Source organism: Mobula hypostoma, chromosome 12, assembly GCF_963921235.1.
Source record: "Mobula hypostoma chromosome 12, sMobHyp1.1, whole genome shotgun sequence".
Lineage (NCBI taxonomy): Eukaryota > Metazoa > Chordata > Chondrichthyes > Myliobatiformes > Myliobatidae > Mobula > Mobula hypostoma.
The window spans coordinates 984,715-1,007,202 of record NC_086108.1 but is presented as its reverse complement, the minus strand read 5'-3'; the positions used below and the strand labels follow the sequence as shown (position 1 = coordinate 1,007,202).

The 22,488-nt window shown below is 45.5% G+C and overlaps 1 protein-coding gene across 4 annotated transcripts in view; it reads right to left on the bottom strand.

The window, feature by feature from the left end:
* Positions 1-22,488, bottom strand: part of clasrp (CLK4-associating serine/arginine rich protein) — a 129,294-nt gene that overhangs the window by 4,785 nt on the left and 102,021 nt on the right. For 3 of the 4 annotated variants that reach the window (XM_063063478.1, XM_063063476.1, XM_063063477.1), the window contains 2 exons: positions 20,042-20,088; positions 15,721-15,803 (listed from right to left, as the gene is read on the bottom strand). In XM_063063478.1, coding sequence (XP_062919548.1) covers positions 15,721-15,803; positions 20,042-20,088 — 130 coding nt within the window. Of the gene's footprint in view, positions 1-15,720; positions 15,804-20,041; positions 20,089-22,488 lie in introns of those variants that run through there. The other variant, XR_010019850.1, reaches the window with a different exon arrangement.

Here is a 22,488-nt window from a genome sequence, read left to right as displayed (position 1 = left end):
CAGGCAGTGGCAGGAACTGAACCTGGGTTGTTGGTACTGACCACATTGTGCTAACCTTTATGCTACTGTGTCGCCCCCAAATTTTGCCTTCAAACTCGACCTTCAAAAACTAAGTTGAAGAGGCTGTGTTTGAGAAGCGTTAAAAACAACAGAAAGGCAAAGATATTTAGTAAAGGGAACTTAGAGCACAGATCCTCGACGGTTGCCAATTGAGGTACAATTACTGCCACCGTCTCTTGTGTCAGTGACCTTGTTTTGCATACCATCCATTTGAGCACACAGTTAGACTGGGTTTTGGGAAGTTACCGCAGGAGAGATCTGTCCACATGCTTGGTTAGTGAAGCCACACCAACTGCTAAAGTCAAAAGATAAAGCATACGTGTAGAGTTGACTAACAGGGCCACTCATACATCCAACAGCATAGTAAGTCACATAAACAAGAAGTTCGGCAGATGCTGAAAATCTTACCACACACACAAAATGCTGGAGGAACTCAGCAACTCATGCTACATCTATCAAGGGGAGTAAACAGTCAAAGTTTTGGGCCAAAAAGTCCTTAAAAAGGGTCTTGGCCAGAAACGTAACGTAGACTGCCTACTCCCCCACCCCCCGGCCCCCCATAGATGCTGCCTGATTTGCTGAGTTCTTTTTCTTTTCACAGACATGGTTTGGCATGGACTAGATGGGCCAAAGGCCCTTTTTCTATGCTGTAATCTTCTATGACTTTAAGAGAGACACACAGCATGGAACAGGACTTTCCAGCCCTTTGAGCCGGATTTAACCCTAACCTAATCTTGGAACAATTTACAAATGATCAATTAACCTGTCTTTGAAGTGTGGGCGGAAACCAGAGCAACTGGAGGAGACCCATGCGGTCATTGGGAGAACACAGGCTCCTGTCCGTTAGGCATTGTGCTAACCACACTAGCGTGCCACAGTGCCAGGCAAGCTGTCATAAAGGGTACCAGACCTATAGCAGGTTGTGGGGAGAAAAACTCAACACAAGTTTATAGATAAGGTTTGCTCATTCATTATGTGCCCTGTCATATGATGTAGGCGATCATGGTCCGTCCATGACCATGATTGTTTTTGGCAATTTTTTCTACAGAACTGGTTTGCCATTGCCTTCTTCTGGGCAGTGTCTTTACAAGACGGGTGACCCCAGCCATTATCGATACTCTTCAGAGATTGTCCGCCTGGCATCAGTGGTCACATAACCAGGACTTGTGATCTGCACCATCTGTTCCGATGGCTTCACATGACCCTGCTTGGGGGTGGGGGTGTTACACCTTGCCCAAGGGTGACCTGCAGACTAGCAGAGGGAAGAAGCGCCTTACACCTCGTTTGGTAGAAACACATCTCCACCCCACCACCCCATGTAAGATTATAAGGGACATAGATACGAGTCATAGAGCACCACAGTACAATACAGCCCTTTGGCCCATCTAGGCCTGGTCTTTTGTTACCACTGTCTATTATCCACCACTTTCACTGGCAGCTTGGTGCCCACCGCCCATGTTCCCCTTAAACCCTTAACCTATGACCTCGTTTAAGCTAGAGTGTCAGAATCTTTTACCCAGAGTAGAAATGTCAAGTACTAGAGGACATGCATTCAAGACAAAGGGAAATAAAGAGTATTATTTATTTTTCTATCTATCTGGATATCTATCTCAAACAAGAGAAGATCTGTAGATGCTGGAAATCCAGCATTTCGTATTTGTCCAATGATTGATTAATTGATTGAGATACAGCACAGAACAGGCCCTTCCAGACCTTGGAGCTGCGCCGCCTAGCAACCCCCGATTTAACTCTAGCATAATCACAGAATAATTTACAATGACCCATTAACCTGCCAACCAGTATGCTTCTGGACTGTGGGAGGAAACCCACAGTCACAGGGAGAACATACAAACTCTTAAGAGGCAGCAGTGGGAATTGAACCCGTGTCACCTGTACTGTAAAACGTCATGCTGACCACTAAGCTACCATTCCACCCAAGGATGTAGGGAGCAAGAATATTTTTTTAAATTAGAGATTTGAAGGCAGCAGGGTTGGGCTGCCAGCGAGAGGTGAAAGCAGATACAATAGGCGATAAAGAGACTTTTTACATATTATCAGGAATATTCAAGGAATGGAGAGATGTGGATCAGGTACAAGCAGAAGAGATTCAGCTTAATTCGGCACTGTGTTCAGTACAATTGTTGTGGATCAAAGGGCCTGCTCCTGTGATGTGTTTTTCCATGCTTTACAGAGAGCAACTGGTGGCTGGCACATGCTGCCAGGGCAGGTGTTAGAAGTGGGTACAATAGAGGTGTTTGGACAGGCACATAACAGGCAGGATTGGATGGATCTGACCACTTACAGATTCAGAATCAGGTTTAATATCACTGGCATGTGTTATGAAATTTGGTGTGTTTATGTCAGCAGTACAAAACAATTCATAATATTTAAAAAAATCTATGAATTACATTCAAAGTACATTTTAATATTAAATAGCTACATTAAGTAAGTAGAGCTAAAAACAGAATTAAAAAGTAGTGTTCATGGGTTCAATATCCATTCAGAAATCAGATGGCAGAGGGAAGAAGCTGTTCCTGAATCGTTGAGTGTGTGTTTTCAGACTTCTGTATCTGCTTCTTGATGGTAGCAATGAGAAGAGGGCATGCCCTGGGTGATGGGGTCCTTAATGACAGACACCACCTTTCTGGGGCATCGCTCCAGGTAGATGGGATTGGTTTAAACTGGCATTACATTTGCCATATACTTCTGGGGGAGGGGCAAAGGGCCAGTCCCTGTGCTGTTCTGATAAATGGGCACACACGGGCTAGGATGGATGAGGAGGGCCAAAGGGCCTATTTGATTGCTGTAGGACTTGCAATGAGGTCTCCCACTCAGGTGGTGACTCACACCCTAGTGACTCAGGAAGGCACAGAACCACCATCCGAAATAGTGAAATAAGACGGTAAACCTGAAAGTTTGGGGGAAGTTACACTGGCCACAGCACATGCTACACCAGTGACCACACTTCAGACTGAGGCCCCACTCAGTGTAAAACGCAGTGAGGAAGGACACAGAGTGACAGTGTGGCCTGTTTTTTCAGTGTTGGCTGGTTGTAGCACACAATCTACAAAGGCATTCCACAGCAGCGTGTGGCTGCTAATTCCTTAGGACTGGTGACGTTCCAGTTAGACCAAAAAGGTTGGATCTCTCTGCATGGCTGTAACAAGCTGGCACTTGGGTGACAGGGGGGGGGGGGGGGGGTGGTGGTGCTTGGGGAGAAAGCAACAGGAATTAAACAGCAAACGTAGAACAGTACAGGCCATTTGGCCCACAATGTTGTACCAACCCTTTAACCTAATGCAAGATCAATCTAACCCTTCCCTTCCACGCAGACCTCCATTTTCCCATCATCCATGTGCCCATCTAACAGTCTTTTAAGTGTCCCTATTGTATCAGCCTCTACCACCACTCTGGTAATGCTTCCACATTCTGTGAAAAAACAAACCTCTGACATCCCCCTATACTTTCCTCCATACACCTTAAAGTTATGACCTCTCATTTTAGCTGCTTCTGCCTTAGGAAAGTGGCACTGGCTGTCCACTGCATCGCTCTCTATTATCTTATACTGCTCTATCAAGTCATCTCTCATAAACACATATTCTACAGATGCCGGAAATCTTGAGTAACAAAGACAAAATGCTGGAGGAACTCAACAGGTCAGGCTGAGGCTGAGGCTGAGGCTGAGGCCTTGCTCTGGGCTTCATGTCTGACGACTCACTTTCATTGCAAATGCTATTTGCTTCCGTTTATTGTTTGCACCATTTGCTTCTCTCTGCGCATTGGGTGTTGGTCAGTCTTTTCTCTTGGATTTCTTTGTTTTTTGGCTGCATGTAAGGAGATGAATCTCAAGGTTGTATAATGTATACATTCCTTGATATTAAATGTACTTTGAACTTCGGTCAATGGAGGGGAATAAAGAGTCAACATTTCGAGCTAAGGCCCTTCACCAGGAATGAAGTGTTGACATTTTATGTCCCTCTCATCCTCCTTTGCTTCAAAAACGAAAATCCTAGCTCGCTCAACGATCTTCTCCTAAAACACGTGCATCTTCCACAGAACTGCCCGAGGGGACACAAATCTCAGAGCTCCCTTTGTACTGTGCTAGGAGGGGGTCCACCTGCAGTGGGAATTGACCCCAGCACCTTCTGACTGAGAGGCATCAGGTCAAGAGCAGGGAAACCCAATTTACTTCAATAGGCCTGGGGGATGTGATGAGATGTTATATATTGCCAGCTCTTTCTCAACCAGGCTAAACTCACTGCAGTAGGTTAGGATTAGTGGAGGGGAGTTGAGAGAAGGAATTGAAAACAGAACCAGCTGGTTTCTCATTCCCCTCCCAGTCAGTATAAAACATTTCTTTCTTGAAACAACACAGAAACCCAAGAGCAGAACAGGAGATTAAGGCAGTGTTGCAGAGACTGGGAAAGACTGCAGACTTCCTCAGATACTGCCGAACCAGGTGCTCTTACGTATGCATGGGGCAAGAACTACAACAGTTCTTGAGCACACGTGTTTACTGGGTCAGGTCAGTAACGGTACATGCAGGGTAACTTGTAGTGCAGGAGCTGTGAACCAGGCCCACCGGGATGAAAATTTGAACCTGAAAACGCACATGAAGAGCGAGTCCCATTAGTGCAGTCACGGTGCAATCAATCACCGACACGCACAGTGGCCACATTCTTGCAATAGATCTATTATGATTCGAGTGGGACATGAATTACTGGCAACATGATTTCACATGGTTCCCGTCAGTGAAATGACCCCGGAGGGCATCATCAGGTAAACCAGGGGGTTACTAACCTTTTTTTTCAATGCCAGTGAGCCTTACCATTAACCATGACCACACATCCTCTCAGCAGGTTTATCACGACCTCTGACACCATTAATTCATTTCCGCTAACCTCCCTTAATATTTATGGTCCAAACACAGACGAGCCAAATTTTTTTAGGAAAGTTTTTGATTTACTTCCAGATGCCAGTAATTCAAATATAATAATCGGCAGTGACTTGAATTGCTACCTAGATCCATATTTAGATAGATTGTCCTCCCGTCTGCCGTCAAATATCGTGTCAGTGCAGGTCCTAAATAATTTGATTAAATCTAGAAATTTAGTAGATATCTGGCGGGTTCAACATCCCACCAACAAGGACTATTCTTATTATTCTCATGTTCACAAATCTTATAGCAGAATAGACTATTTTTTGATTGACTCTCATTTAATACCTCGTGTTACCAATACAAAATATCATAATAGATTAATTTCTGACCATAGCCCCTGGACAATGTCCCTAAATCTCTCCCTTCCCAAACGAATCTATTCCTGGCATTTTAACCCCTCCCTACTCGCCGATAAGGAATTTATAGAAAATATCACCACCAGATTAAAAGATTTTATAGAAATTAACGATAACGGCGAGGTGTCAGATACCATACTCTGGGAGACATTAAAAGTTGTAATTCGTGGGTATATAATTTCATATGAATCCACTTAAGAGGGAAAGAGAAGGGCGATTATTAGAGATTGAGAATACTCTCCCAACCCTCAAAGCGACATACCAGGCTTCGAAATGCTCTGAAGATTATAATAAGTTAATGAAGCTTAAATATGAGTACAATTGTATCTTGGGTAGTCAAATAAATAACCTCCTCTTAAAACTAAGGAGCATCTTAAAAGGCAGGTGAGGGAGGTGGTTTCAGGAGGGTACTGCAGAATTCAGTGGCAGTGTACCAGAGGTATGGCCACTGACATAGGGCTTCTGGAAAGTGTGCCAGAAAGCAGACATTTACAGCATCAGAAGGCCATTCAGCCCATCATGTCTCTGCCCAATAAAAATGGATCTAATTAGATTACTGCCGCTTCTGAGTGTAGTCCACATTACTGCATGCCACAGTTCTTCCCAATCACATTCCAAAGTGTTGGCACTTTACGTTCAACACTGCGCAGCACAGTAGCGTAGGGGTTAGCACAACCTTTTACAGTACAGGTGACCCTGGTTCAAGTGCCACTGCGGCCTGTAAGGAGTTTGTACATTCTCCCCATGACCACATGTGATTCCTCCAGGTGCTGAGGCTACCTCCCACAAAGATGTACCAGTTGGAATGTTACTTAGTCATTGTAAATCGTCCTATGATTCGGCTAGGGTTAAACTGGGGTACTGTTGGGCAACCTGGCTCGAAGGGCTTATTCCACACTATATCTCAATCGATAGATAGGTAGACATCAAGATAGATGGACAGGTAATAAATAATCCTCTTTAAACTTGCCTCCTCCCCTTGCCATTTCTACTCTGGGAAAAAGATTCCAACACTCTAGCTTAAATGAGGTCATTGGTTAAGGTGGTGCATGGTAGACAGTGGTAACAGAAGACCAGGCCTTAGATGGGCCAAAGGGCTGTATCTGTACTGTAGTACTCTATGACTCTATCTATGTCCCTTTAATTTATACAGGGTGGTAAGGTGGAGATATGTCTCTACCTATTCCAAGTGAGAGAGAGTTAGAGATAGATAGATAGATGGAGACAGAGATAGACAGATAGAGAGATGGCGACAGAGAGATAAGGAAGTAAAAATAAATAGAAAGAAAGACCATTTTCTTCCCTTTGTCCTGATAAGCTACCCCTTCAGTTGACCTGTGATAAACAAAGGGGTAGCCAATCAGGACTGAGGCAAGTGGGGTGGGGGAGTATATAAACACCAGCACCCCCAGAGAGAAACAACTGCGCACTGAGGACGTCTCCTCGACTGGTGATGAAACGCCTGCAAGCTAATTGCCAAGCTCAGCAAACAGCACAACATCATGTCCTTACTGTTCACCTCTACCAGTCTCTCAATTTTATCTGTCAGGTGCAGCTGTCAGAGCTGCTGTGTCACAGCTCCAGTGATCCATGTTTAATCCTGTTCTCCGGTGATAGCTGTGTGAAGTTTGCATGTTCTCCTGTGGCCATGTTAGTGTTTTTTGCATTCCAAATACGTGCGGGTTGCTTGGTTAATTGCTGCTGGAAATTGTGTGAGAGATCTCAGAGATGAGCCTCCCAAACACATACAAAGTTAGGATTAGTAAGTTGTGGGCATGCTGTGTTGGTGCCTGAAACATTGTGAGACTTGCGGGCTGCCCAGTACAATCCTCACTGATTTGATATGTTACATTTGATTGTATGTTCTCTGTACGTTTGAGAAACAAAACTGATCTTTAAAAGATTCTTATCTTTATTTGCCAATGGACATCAAAATATTGAAAATGCAATGTTTGTATCAACGACCACCACAGTCTGAGGATGTGCTGGGGTAGCCTGCAAGTGTTGCCATGTTTCCACTTTTCCAGCACCAGCGTAGCATGTCCACTGTTTACTAACTCTCACCATCTGTCTTTGGACTGTGGGAGGAAACTGGAGCACCCGGAGGAAACCCACATGGTCACAGTCCTTAACAGACTGGGGCAGGAATTAAACCCCAATGACTAGCACTGTGAAGCGCCCATACAGAAGCAGTAGAATCTGGCAGGGTTTGGTAGGAGTGTGAGTGAAATTAAACAAGATTATTGTAGAAGAGTGCTCAATTGCTGGTGTGGAGCTCACAGCCTGTTTCCGTGGTGTCCGACTCTATGACTCAGTGTCTTTGTTCCAAAGGAAACTATCATGGTCTCCCTAGTTCAGCCAAGATCCTCGTAAATCTCCTCTGCAAATCCCTCACTACTCTCATATCCTTCCTGTAAGTGCGGTGACCAGAACTGTGCATACAACTGCAGCCCAGCCTAACCAGTGTTTTATATAGAAGCAAAATATCTGCAAACTTCAGAAGCTGAAGAGAGAGTCAAATTTGCTGGAAATACTCATATCAGTAAAAGGACACAGGACGTTACAGCACAGCACAGCTCATATATTCCCTTCATCCCACAATGTTGTGCCGACCCTTTAACCTACTCCACAATTAATCTAACCCTTCCCTCCTACATACTCCACAGCCCTCCACTTCTGTCACCCATATGCCTATCTAAGAGCCTCTTAATGTCTGTAATGTATCTACCTCTACTACCACCACCACTGGCAAGGTGATCCACACATTCATCACTCTCTGAATAAAATAAAATCTACCTCTGATATCTCACTAAATTTAACTGGACGTCCTCTGGTACTGGCAATCGCTACCGTGGGGGAGAAAGGCTGTCCACTCGATCTATGTCTCTTATCATCTTACACACCCAATCAAGTCACCTCTCATCCTCCATTGCTCATAAGATGTCCTCTCTAATCCTGGTAAACTCCTCTGTATCCTCTGTCACATCCTTCCTATAATGAGGGCTGCAGACCGAACACAAGAATGTTAAATACTGTTCCCTCTTCACAGATGATGCTTGACCTGTTGGGTCTTTCTAGAACAGACACACGAGAGGCAGCAGATGCGGGAATCTAGCGAGAGACACAAAGATGCTGGAAAAACTCAGTGGGTCAGGCAGCAACTGTGGAGGCAAATGGATGGTTGGTGTTCCAGGACGAGTGTTGGAGGTGAAAGCCAGATAAGGGACGGGATGAGGGAAAGTGACAAAGGACAAAGGGCTTTAGAAGACAGAATCTGTTAGGAGAGACCAGCAGAGCAGGGAATGGGGAGGAGTGGGGGTTGCTTTTTCTAGCATTTTCCCTTGGAATAGCATTTCAAAGAGTTTTGAACAGAAACTGCCTGCTTGTGCAGACAGCAACTCTATGGACACAGTTCAATGTCCTGCGGGTGTCACCAGCTACCTGCTTGTACACAGAGCTTTGGCCTACAATATTGTACTGAGCTTTATGCCAATGACACCCAACCCCTTCTGCCGGCATGTGGTCCATATCCCTTCATTCTCTGCCTCGTAAGCACCTCTATCATATGCGCCTCCATCACTAACCTTGGCAGCAGAGTTAAAAACCAGCCCCACACATTATACTTCTAACTTCCTCCCACAGTTTAAATGCACGTCCTCTAGTAGTTGACATTATGATACTGGGAAAAAGGCATTGGCTAGCTACTCTATACAATAGAAAAGTACAGTAGAGAAGCTGGCCCTTTGACCCATAAAGTCCGTGCCGAAACCACTTAAACTGCCTACTCCTATCAACCTGCACTAGGATCATATCCCTCCATAACCCTCCCCATCCATGTACCTGTCCAAACTTCTCTTAAAATGTTCAAATCGAACCCGCATCCACCACTTGTGCTGGCAGCTCGTTTCACACTCTCACCACTGTCCGAGAGAAACTTCCCTTCATGTTTCCCTTAAACTTTTCACCCTTAACCCATGACCTTTGGCTGTAGTCCCACCCAACCTCGGTGGAAAAAGCCTGCTTGCATTTGCCCTATCTATACACTTCATAATTTTGTATACTTCTATAAAATCTTCCCTCAATCTTCTACGTTCCAAGGAACAAAGTCCTAACTATTTAATCTTTTCTTCTAAATCAGGTCTTCCAAACCTGGCATCATCCTTGTAAATTTTCTCTGTACTCTTTCAACCTTATTTACATCTTTCCTGTAGGTAGGTGACCAAAACTGCACACGATACTCCAAATCAGGCCTCACCGACATTGTATACAACTTCAACATAACATCCCATCTCCTGTACTTAGATTTATGAAGGCCAATGTGCCAAAAGCTTTTTTTACAACCCTAAGATGATAAGATTTTGTATGTCATAATCTTACAACTCTCTCTGAGGTTTCCCCTCAGCCTCTACCACTCAAGTTTGTCCAACCACTCCTGATAGTACCTTCCCTTTAATGCAGGCAGGATTCTGGTGATCCTCTTCTGCACTATCTTCAAAGACACCATTCTTTCTGCAACGGGTGATCAGAATTGAATACTTACTCCTAATTTTGTTATCTGTTTTCAGGGATTACAGACTATGAAAGGCATAGATGGGGTAGATAGGCAAAATCTTCGCCCCCACCCCCCCAGTGGTAAGGATATCAAAAAACAAAAAAGCTCAGGTTTATGATGAGAGAAAAGAATTTTAAAGGGGATCTGATGGGTACTTTGTTTTTTTAGACGGATTGGTTGTTTATCTAGAACTTCCTGCCAGTGGAGGTGGGGATATCAGCAACAATCTACATTTCCAGAGAATTAAAATATAAAAGCAAGTATGTAATGGTGAGGCTGTATAAGGAACACTCACAACACGCTGGAGGAACTCAGCAGGTCGGGCAGCATCCGTGGAAACGATCAGTCAACATTTGTATGGGAGAGCCAGTGGATGTAGTGTACCTGGACTTTCAGAAAGCCTTTGATAAAGTCCCACGTAGGAGACTAGTGGGCAAAATTAGGGCACACAGTATTGTGGGCAGAGTACTGACATGGATTGAAAATTGGCTGGCTGACAGAAAACAAAGAGTAGTGATTAACGGGCCCCTTTCGGAATGGCAGGCGGTGACCAGTGGGGTACCACAGGGTTCAGTGCTGGGACCGCAGCTGTTTACAATATATATTAATGATTTAGATGAGGGAATTAAAAGTAACATTAGCAAATTTGCCAATGACACAAAGCTGGGAGGCAGTGTCAAATGTGAGGAGGATGTTATGAGAATGCAGGGTGACTTGGACAGGCTGGGTGAGTGGGCAGATGCATGGCAGATGCAATTTAATGTGGATAAATGTGAGGTTATCCACTTTGGTGGTAAGAACGGGAAGGGAGATTATTATCTAAATGGAGTCAAGTTAGGAAAAGGGGAAGCACAAGATCTAGGTGTTCTTGTACATCAGTCACTGAAAGCAAGCATGCAAGTACAGCAGGCAGTGAAAAAAGCTAATGGCATGCTGGCCTTCATAACAAGGGGAATTCAGTATAAGAGCAAAGAGGTCCTTCTGCAGCTGTACAGGGCCCTGGTGAGACCACACCTGGAGTACTGCGTGCAGTTTTGGTCTCCAAATTTGAGGAAGGACATTCTTGCTATTGAGGGAGTGCAGCGTAGGTTCACAAGGTTAATTTCCCGGGATGGCGGGACTGTCATATGTCGAAAGATTGGAGCGATTGGGCTTGTATACTCTGGAATTTAGAAGGCTGAGAGGGGATCTTATTGAAACATATAAGATTATTAAGGGATTGGACATGCTGCAGGCAGGAAGCATGTTCCCGCTGATTGGTGAGTCCAGAACCAGAGGCCACAGTTTAAGAATTCGGGGTAGGCTATTTAGAACGGAGTTGAGGAAAAACTTTTTCACCCAGAGAGTGGTGGATATATGGAATGCTCTGCCCCAGAAGGCTGTGGAGGCCAAGTCTCTGGATGCTTTCAAGAAAGAGATGGATAGAGCTCTTAAAGATAGTGGAATCAAAGGTTATGGGGAGAAGGCAGGAACTGGATACTGATAGTGGATGATCAGCCATGATCACAGTGAATGGCGGTGCTGGCTCGAAGGGCCGAATGGCCTACTCCTGCACCTATTGTCTATTGTATGAAGGTTGTAAAAGGCATTGTTCAGACCAATTTGGAGTACTGTGTGCTGTTTTTGACCCTTTATCTAACAAAGGATGTGCTGCCATTGGAGAGGGTCCAGAGGACATTCATGGGAATGGAAGGGTTAACATATGAAAAGCATTTGATGGCTCTGGACCTGCACTTGGCTAAGTTTAGAAGAATGAGTGTGGATGGGAGAGGATGTTTCCTTTAGCGGGGGAGTGAAAGCCCAGAGGGCACAGCCTCAGGCCAACAGGATGCCCCTTTAAAACAAATCTGAGAGGGATTTCTTTAGGCAGAGGCTAAAGATACTCATTGCTACAGATGGCAGCGGAGCCTAAGTGATTGTGTATAATTAAAGCAGAGGTTGCGAGGTCTTTGATTAGGAAGGGTGTCAAATTAGTAAAGGTGGGGAGAAGGCAGGAGGCTGGGCTTGAGAGGGAAAATAAATCAGCCATGATTGAATGGCAGAGCAGACTCGACTGGGGCAAATGGCCTAATTCTGCTCCTTTGTTTTATGATCTAATATCAAATAGTTCCCGAGTACAAGATGGACTCCCGACCTCACAATCTATCTCATTAGATCTTTGCACTATTACCTGCCTGCATTGCACTTTCCCTGTAACTGTAACCATTTATTTTGTATTCTTTTATTGTTTTACCTTGTTCTGCTTCAATGCACCATGTAAGGAACTGATCTGTACGAATAGTATGCAAGGCTAGCTTTTCACTGTATCTCAATAATTAACCAATTTACCAATGAATTCAGCTGTCAAAAACCCAAATTCTGGGAATTCCCTCTGTAAACCCCACTGCCTCCCAACTTGTTTTTGAGATTGTGTGTTTGACTAAGCTCTGAGTGCCTGCCCCTTGTACCTCATGTGGCTTGCTGCTAATTGCTGTTTACGCCAGCACCTTGGGACGCAACGCTACATTAAAGACGTTGACATTAAAAACAGATGTCGATCGCCTTTGTGTGTGGTTCAGTCTGCAGCACCTGACTGACGGGCTGGGCACTGAACCTGCAGGCGATGACTTTAAAGGCTTGGAGGTAAACTTTATCTGCAACTGGGCGTGAGATGAGGGGCAGGCGCCACCTGCTGGGAAGACGCATTACTACGGCTCACAGTGGATGAAAACTCCAGTAATCTGGCACAGTAGAAACTTTGGTGGTGTCCGACTTACCGGACTACTGGATGTTAAGGTACCCCAACACACTTTAATTTCACAGTCCTGTAATAAATTTCCTGGTGCATCCAAAAAAAGAGAGCTGGAATTGGCAGAGGGGATTCTCGGCTGTGGCGAGTTTCGTTCAGCGGGGGAAACCCAGGACCTGGCTGGAAAGTGTCACTGCAGTGTGGGAACCCTGGGCCTCGGCAGGTCTCAGGGAAACATCACGCATGAGTCAGTAGTTGTGCCACTAGCGCAGATTATTTGAGTTTCAGAGTAGAATACTACAACACATAACAGGCCCTCCAGCCCACCTAGTCCATGCCAAATTGCTATTCTCCCTAATCCCATCTTGATCCGCACTAGGACCATCTCCACGTACTTATCCAAACTTCTAACATTTCGATTGGCAGCTCATTCTACACTCTCACCGACCCCTGAGTGAAGCTCTCCCTCATGCTCTCCTTAAATGCTTCACCTTTCACCCCGACCTATAACCTTTAGTTCTAGTCTCACCCAACCTCAGTGGAAAAAGCCTGCTTGCATTAACCCTATCTATATCCCTCAGAGTTTTCTATACCTCTATCAAATTGCCCCTCATTCTCCTACAGTCCAAGGAATAAAGTCCAAACCTATTCAACCTTCAGAATCCGAATCAGGTCCATTATCACTGACATAAGTCGTGAAATTTCTTTTATGTGGCAGCAGTACATTGTAATATGTAGTACAACTATAAATTACTATATGTATAAAAAAAGGAAATTAAATAAGCAGTGCAAAACGATTTTAAAAAATTATTCATTGTCCATTCAGAAATCCGATGGCAGAGAGGAAGAAGCTATTCCTAAACTGTTGAGTGTGTGTCTTCAGGCTCCTGTACCTCCTCCCTGATGGTAGCAATGAGAAGAGGGCACATCCTGAGGGATGGGCATCCTTAATAATAGAGGCATCACCTTTTGAAAGTGTCCTGGATGTTTGGGAGGCTAATGCTCGTGATGAAGCTGGCAGAGTTTACAACTTTCTACAGCTTTTTCCAGTCCTGTGCAGCACCCCCATACCAAACAGTGATGCAGCAGTTTGAATGTTCTTTATAGTACATCTGTAGAAACTTGCAAGTATCTTGGGTGACATACCAATTCGCTTCAAACTCCTAATGAAATATAGCTGCTGTCATGCTTTCTTTACCTTTCCCTATTAACTCAGGTCCTCAAGTCCCGACAAATCCTTGTAAATCTTTTCTGTACTCTTTCAATCTTATTATTAACTTATCTGTAGGTAGGTGACCAGAACTGCACAAAATACTCCAAATATGGCCTCAATAACATCTTATAAAACTTCAATACAACAACCCCTACCATTCATCAGGGACATTTATCAGGAAGTCTGTGTACACAGGGCCCTTAGTATTATCAAGGATCCCACCCATTCATCCAGCACAAAGAACAGTCAAGATGGTAAACAGATTCTTCCCTCAGGCCATTGGACTTCTGAGCTCCCTGCGGCATCACATTTGAAATTTCACAGGTTAACCTGTTCTGTGCCTGACCATATTTAATTTATGCACTTTAGTTTATTTATGTGTAATTCATCTGTAGATTTTATCCTTATTTTCCCTAAGCTATTGTGTGTTATGTGTACAGTGCCTGACACCCTGATCTGGAGAAACGTCTTGCTTGACAGTATACATTCATAAAGCTAAATGACAATAAACTTGACTTGACTTGAACATAAGAATTAAAGTCTTTATGAGGTTTATTCTTGTAAATAATTTCTTTCTTATCAAACAGTACAGCAGAGGATCAGGCTCTTCGGCCCATCGTGTGTGTGCTGAACCCTATACCAAATTAAACTTAATGCCATCTACCTCCACATGATCCAACTCTCTCCATTCCATGCATATTGATACACCTGACTGAAAGCTTCTTAAAAGCCACTACCAACACTACCCATAGCAGTCCGCTCCACACATCTCCCTTAAATTTTCCTCCCTCTAAATACATGCCCTACTGTGGGGGAAAAGATACCCTGTCTGAGCCTCTCATAATAATAATACCTTCCACCAGGTCTCCCTTCAACCTCTGAGGCTCTAGCGAAAACAACCCAAGCTTGTCAACTTCCTCTTACAGTTCATGACCTCTAATCCAGGCAGCTTTCAGCTAAACCCTCTTCTACATCCTTGCCAAAGCCTGTAACATACTTCCTATAATGGGACAGCCAGAAACTGTACACTATGACCATTTGCTGCCTTTACAACATGGTAGAAAACTGTACGGAATAGTTATTGGCATTTTAAGACAAAACTGACTCCAAGTTCTCAACCACCCCATTCCTCGAGTGAACTATTCTACAGCTAGAAAGGGTTAATGTATGAGGAGCATTTGATTGGCTCTGGGCCTGTACTGTTTAGGATTAGAAGAATGAAGAAGGGGGGGATCCAACTGAAATCTATCAAATATTGAAAGGCCTAGATCAGGGCTTCCCAACCTTCTTAATGCTAACCCTGCCACTAACCAAGTGGTCCGGGTATCCCAGGTTGGGAACCCCTGGCCTAGATAGGGTGGACATGGAGAGGATGTATCCAATAGAGGGAGAGTCTGGGACCAGAGGGCACAGATTCAGAATAAAGAGACATCCTTTTAGAAAAGAGATGAGGAGGAATTTCTTTAGCCAGGGGGTCAAGAACCTGGAATCCACTGTCACAGGCGGCTGTAGAGGCCAAGGTATTGGGTATATTTAAAGCAGAGATTGTTAAGTTTTTATTAGTAAGGGCATTAAAGGTTACGGGGAGAAGCAGGAGCGTGTGGTTAAGAGGGAAAATAAATCAGCTTGATTGAATGGTGGAGTGGGTTGTATGCCCTAATTCTGCTTCTACTTTATGTCTTATGGTCTTGGCCTGTGTGCTCAGCTCCAAGTGAGCCCGGAGCTAACGTTCTGTAGTTCATTCACTTGTGTCTGCCCAGCTCCCCCAGAGTGACACATGCTGAGAGCCAATGCTCAGAAGTCCTGCAGCAGCCAGGGCCAGCACTCATTTCCCCTCCCACCACCACAACCCTCTGCACAGTTGACACGCACCGTATCTCGGCGAGGAAGAGCGACTTCTCCTCGGGTACTCCTTCTCCCACTCATCTCGCTCCTTGTCTCTGCGTTCCCTCTCCCTAAGGAAAGGAACAAAGCACAACATGCATCATTCGGACTCACCCTTCACCTGGCAGCTGTGCACACAGATGGCTTCAGGGGAGCTTCCTTTTAATATTGGTTAGCGTAGCGCTTTACAGCACCAGTGTTTGGGGCTGAAATCCTGCTGCTGTCCGTAAGGAGTTTGTACGTTCTCCCCGTGTCTAAGTGGTTTTCCCCCGGGTATTCTGGCTTCCTGTACATTTCAAAGATGCACCGGTTAGGGTTGATGAGTCACAGGCATGCTACGTTGGTGCCGGAAACATGCCGGCACTTATAGGATGCCCTACACAACACTCGGACACAAAGTGACACATTTCACTTTATGCCTCAATGTACCTGTGACAAATAAAGCTCATCTTTATCTTTATCTTTATTACGAGATATAACGTGGTGACAGGCCATTCTGCTCCAATGAGCCCACATCACACACGTAACCAATTGATCAATTACAAACCCAGTGCCAACATGGCTCGTGGACAACTTACTAACCCTAACCCGTTCAGAGCACCCAAAGGAATGCCACAAGGTCACAGGGAGGAACGTACAAAGCCATCAAATGGAGCCTGGGTCACTGGCACTGTAGTAGGGCTGTGCTCACTGCTCCTCTACTCAAAACTACTCTCCTTTCATCTACATGTCCTACCCTGCTCGACACTGGGTTGTGTGTCCGCAAACACTGATGATTGTCACGTTGTTACTGACATTTTCAACATGGACTTACTTACAGCCCGTTACGCTGTTGACATATAGAGCAGCTGTGAAGGTCCTCCATCTCTGTCTGGATAGAAGGAATCTTCATTGCAGTTTCCAGAACAATTTAGGGTTTTAGCCCTAAGCTGAATCCCTGAACCTGGAGGACCAGTGGACCACTCTTAGTTTGACCTCTACGGCACTGGGCATACTAAAGGATCACAGCACAGCCCTCAAGAACAGGACTTATCACCCTCCGTTAACTGGGAGCCAGCAGTGGTATCAGCCTGCTAAAATCTTAGCTCCTGGCCAGTAACTGTTAAAGAAGACTAGCTTTATTTGTCACACATAGAGTCACAGAAACAGGCCCTTCAGCCCATCTAGTCTGTGCTAAACCATTTAAACTGCCTACTCCCATCAACCTGCACCGAACCATAGCCCTACATCCACGTACCCATCCAAGCTTCTCTTAAACATTGAAATCAAGCTCATATGCACCACTTGTGCTGGCAGCTCATTCCACAATCTCACGACCCCCACAGTGAAGAAATTTCCCCCTTGAACTTTTCTCATTTCACCCTTAACCAATAACCTCTAGCTGTAGCCCCACCTGACCTCAATGGAAAAAGCCTGCTTGGATGACGAAGTGGAGGGATGGGTTAGTAAATTTGCTGATGACACAAAGGTTGGGTGTGTTATGGATAGTGTGGAGGGCTATCAGAGGTTACAGTGGGACATTGATAGGATGCAAAACTGGGTTGAGAAGTGGCAGATGGAGTTCAACCAGATAAGTGTGAAATGGTTCATTTTGGTAGGTCAAATATGATGGCAGAATATAGTACTAATGCCAAGACTCTTGGCAGTGTGGAGGATCAGAGGGATCTTGGGGTCCAAGTCCATAGGGCACTAAAAGCTGCTGCACAGGTTGACTCTGTGGTTAAGAAGGCATACGGTGCATTGGCTTTCATCAACCATGGGATTGAGTTTAAGTGCCGAGAAGTAATGTTACAGCTATATAGGACCCTGGTCAGACCCCACTTGGAGTACTGTGCTCAGTTCTGGTCACCTCACTAGAGGAAGGATGTGGAAACCATAGAAAGGGTGCAGAGGAGATTTACAAGGATGTTGCCTGGATTGGGGAGCATGCCTTATGAAAACAGGTTGAGTGAACTCGGCCTTTTCTCCTTGGGGTGATGGCAGATGAGAGGTGACCTGATAGAGGCGTATAAGATGAGAGGCATTGATCATGTGGATAGTCAGAGGCTTTTTCCCAGGGCTGAAATGGTTGCCACAAGAGGATACAGGTTTAAGGTGCTGGGGAGTAGGTACAGAGGAGATGTCAGGGGTAAGTTTTTTACTCAAAGTGGTGAGTGCGTGGAATGGGCTGCCGGCAACGGTGGTGGAGGCAGATATAACAGGGTCTTTTAAGAGACTTTTGGATAGGTACATGGAGCTTAGAAAAAAAATAGAGGGCTATGGGTAAGCCTAGTAATTTCTAAGGTAGGGACACGTTCGGCACAGTTTTGTGGGCCAAAGGGCCTGTATTGTGCTGTAGGTTTTCTTTGTTTCTATTTACCCTATCTATAGTCCTCTACAAAATCTCCTCTCAATCTTCTACATTCTAAAGAATAAACTCCTAACCTATTCAATCTTTCCTTATAACTCAGGTCCTCCAGACCCAGCAACGTCCTTGAAAACTTTCTCCGTGCTCGTTCAAACTTATTTATGTTTTCCTGTACAGTACTCTGAATTAGGCCTCGCTAACATCTTGCACAACTTTCAATATACATGGAAACAGAGTGAAATGTGTCCCTTGCAGCTGCAAGTGTCGCCATGCCCCTAGTGCCAATGTAACACGCCCAAATTTTACTAACTCTAATCTTTGGAATGTGGGAGGAAACCAGAGTGTCCGGAAGAAATCCACGTGATCACGGGGAGGATGTAGAAACTCCTTACAGGCATTCGGGAACTGAGCCCGACCTTTCAGCAGGTGCACTGGAGAGTGTTGTGCCAACCAAAAAGATATCATGGATCACAAATGACTTCTGGATTCAGAAGCTAAAGCCATTGGGTATACTTAAAGCAGAGGTTGACAGGTTCTTGATTAGTCAGGGCTTCAAGGCTACGGGGAGAAGGAAAGAAAATGGGGTAGAGAGGGAAAATAAACCAACCATATTGGAATGGCAAAGCAGACTCGATGAGCCAAATGGCCTACTCTTTATGGTCTTATTATTTTTAAGTTGTTACAGATGATGGCACAAACTGATTCTTCCGGGAATATAACATACCAGACTCTGAGGAACTAACAAGTTCTACGAGGGTCAGGAGGCATCCTGTGGGGAAGTCAGCAACTTAAACAACAGGCAATCCTCTTGTCCCCGAGAGCTGGAAAGTGTGCTGAATAACCTTGAATACTTCACCTGTTATTCTGCACTAATCTTTACTGTACAAAAGATAAAGATGCACCAGCAGCAAGCCATGCAGTAATCTGCTGTGGCTCCTAGTCCAGGAAGGTCCATAGTTAAACCACACAGGCACTGGCTGCGGATGTCACTGGGAATAATGTGGCACAGAGTTGCAGAAAGGTTAATCTGCAGGGCTGGCGTGCAGGTGTCTACAGGCTCGGGTCTAATTCCCATCAACAGAGCCGGGGAATTGAATCCAAGTAATTAATAAACCTGGAATTAAATGCAGGCTCCAGCAAGGCTGTGAAGGCACAAGACTGCCACGAAAGAAGTGTGGTTCACTTATGTTTACATAGGGGATAGAATCAGACCTACAGATCCAGAACAGCCTTCTGAAACAGTCTGCACCGCACTCGGATAAAGGGAAATCACAGATTGCCAGTGAACAGTGGGACTTGTGGCAATGCTGAGGGGGATGGACTTGCTGTCTGACAGCTTGCCGAGAGATCACGGGCTGGGGTTAGACCCGAGAAAAGGACAGTGCCCTGGTGAGGTGGTGGTGGGTGGGGGTGACTTGCTTCATCAGATTAACCCACCAAGCCTCAGTAGGTTAGAAAATTCTCCACGAGGCTCAGAGACATGAGGACGCATAAATTAAAGTATAAATTAATGTCACTCCCCACTGCAGGTTTACGAACCATGCAAACCCACCCCACTCTCCCCAGGTCACCCACAGTGAAACTGGCTTTCTTATCAGCAGCAGCTTTGCAGCGGTTTGCCAGGGCAGGCAGGCAGGAGGGGGAGAGGGGGAGCGAGGGGAGAGGGGGACTGAGGGGGGAGAGGGGGTGGAGAGGGGGACCGAGGGGGTGGAGAGGGGGACCGAGGGGGTGGAGAGGGGGACCGAGGGTGGAGAGGGGGAGAGGGGGACCGAGGGGGGAGAGGGGGAGAGGGGGTGGAGAAGGGGACCGAGGGGGGAGAGGGGGTGGAGAGGGGGACCGACGGGGTGGAGAGGGGGAGAGGGGGACCGGGAGAGAGGGGGAGAGGGGGACCGAGGGGGGAGAGGGGGACCGGGGGAGAGGGGGGAGTGGGGGACCGAGGGTGGAGAGGGAGAAGAGAATTACTTCAGGCGAATTTTCCGAGCCATTGCTCGCAGCTCGTCCTCCCGTTCCTGAAAGGAAGAACAGAAAAACTGTGACTGCATGTTGTCGATAGGTAACAGGGACTTCCCTCACCCAATGAAGCAACTGCACTTCCCCTCCATGCATACTGCTCGCCCTTCTCCTTTACCTTGCTGCCAAAGTCACATTCAGGCGTCCAATACTGACATCGGACACCGTCTGTGTTCAGAGTAAACGTTCTGCCTGTGACCACACAGATTCCCCCCTACATCCAATCAACCTGCAGGTCAGTGCGTTAAATGGCCACTGTAAATTGCCCCATGCCCTCAATGTGGAGTATCAAAGGATGTGGGTTATGGACAACATCCAACGTCCATAAGGGACCCCCACCATTTGTGCCCTCTTCGCAACGCTGCCATTAGACAGCAGGTACAGAGCCAGAAGACCCACAGCTCAGGGTTCAGCAACAGGGCTCTGACATCAACCACTGACCTGAACAACCCTAACACTACCGCAGACTACATTTCCTTTCCTTTCTCTCAACTTGCACTGATGTTATGTTTATTTTGGCCATGTAAGTTAGGTACAATTTATGTTAATGAACTTTATGTTAACATATTTGTACTGTACTGAACCACTGCTGGAAAAAGCTGACTTTCTTGGCATTTATACCCTGGGTTTTACTATGCCTATGACATTAAACTTAAACTAGAAAGGAATGTGGGAGAAAGGGGATTACAGGGAAAACTAATGCTCTGTGATACGACACAGATTTGCTGGGCCAAACTGACTTCCTTTCATGCTCAGTGGCCACTTTATTAGGTACACCTGAACACATGCTTGTTTATACAAATGCCTAACAGTCAATCATGTGGCAGCAATTCAGTGCATAATAGAATGCTAACACGATCAAGAGGTTCAGTTGTTGTTCAGACCAAACATCAGAACGGGGAAGAAATGTGATCTGAGTGACGTTGACTATGGAACGACTATTGGTGCCAGATTGCGGGGGGGGGGGGGCGGGGGGGTATCTCAGAAACTGCTGATCTCCTGGGATTTCAGTCTCTTGAGTACAAACAAAAATCATCCAGAGAGACAGTTCTGTGGGTGAAACACTTGTTTTTAAATGAGAGCGGTCAGAGGAGAATGGCCAGACTAGTTCAAGTCTACAGGAAGGCAACAGTATCTCAAAAACCTCATATTACAACAGTGGTGCGCAGAAGAGCATCTCTGAATGCACAACATGTTGAACCTTGCAGTGGATGGGCTACAGCAGCAGACCACATCATAATCCACTCCTATGCCTTATTTATTTATTGAGATACAGCATGGAACAGGCCATTCTGCCCCTTCCAGTTGTGCACCCAGCAATCCCTCAATTTAACCCTAGCCTAATCACGGGACAATTTACAATGACCAATTAAATACCAACCGATGCATCTTTGGATCATGGGAAGAAACCCGAGCACCCGGAGGAAACCCACGTGGTCACGGGGAGAATGTACAAACTCCTGACAGGCAGCAGCACAAACTGAACCTGGGTCGCTGTTACGGTAAAGCGTTACCCTCCACTGTTCACCAGTGGTGACTTTAACCTTGACCCATAACTTCCACTTCCTTGTCCTCTCACCCTCATTTTCAGTGACCCCTGGCCCATCCTCTACAATACCCTCTCATCCCACCAAGCTTCCTGCCAGTCTGTTTGATGAACCAACCCTTCCTTCTGCCTTCAGTATCCTCATCAAGTCTCTCTCAATTTTTATGCATCTTGCTTCTCTCTTTTACACACACACATGCTCGCATGCACACACAAACACAGACACTCAACTCCTCCTTATGAAGTGCAAGGTTAATGCGGCTTTATAAAGCACTGGTGAGGAGCATTTGGATTATTGTGAGCAGTTTTGGGCCCTTTATCTAAGAAAGAATGTGCTGACATTGGAGAGGGTTCAAGGGAGGTTCACGAAAATGATTCCGGGTTTGAAAGGCTTTTCATACAAGGAGCATTTGATGACTATACTCACTGGAACACAGAAGAATAAAGGGGTGATCTCATTGAAAACTATTAAATGTTGAAAGGCCTCGATAGAGTGGATGTGGAGAGTATGCATCCTATGGCAGAGGAGTCTAAGACCAAAGGACATAGCTTCAGAACAGAAGGACATCTATTTAGAACAGAGATGAGGAAGGAATTTCTTTTGCCGGAGGGTGGCGAATCTGTGGAATTTGTTGCCACAAGCAACAGTGGAGATCAAATCATTAGGTATATTTAAGGCAGAGGTTGATAAGCAGACTGATATACTGCATGGACAACAAAGCAGATGACATCAGGGATGGATTAGGACTGACATCTGCTCAGAAAAAGGAGCACAAAACTTTGCAGGACGAAGTCAAAGAATATTTCACAGAAAAGCAAAATGTGATATATGAGAGGAAACAAGGTACAGTCA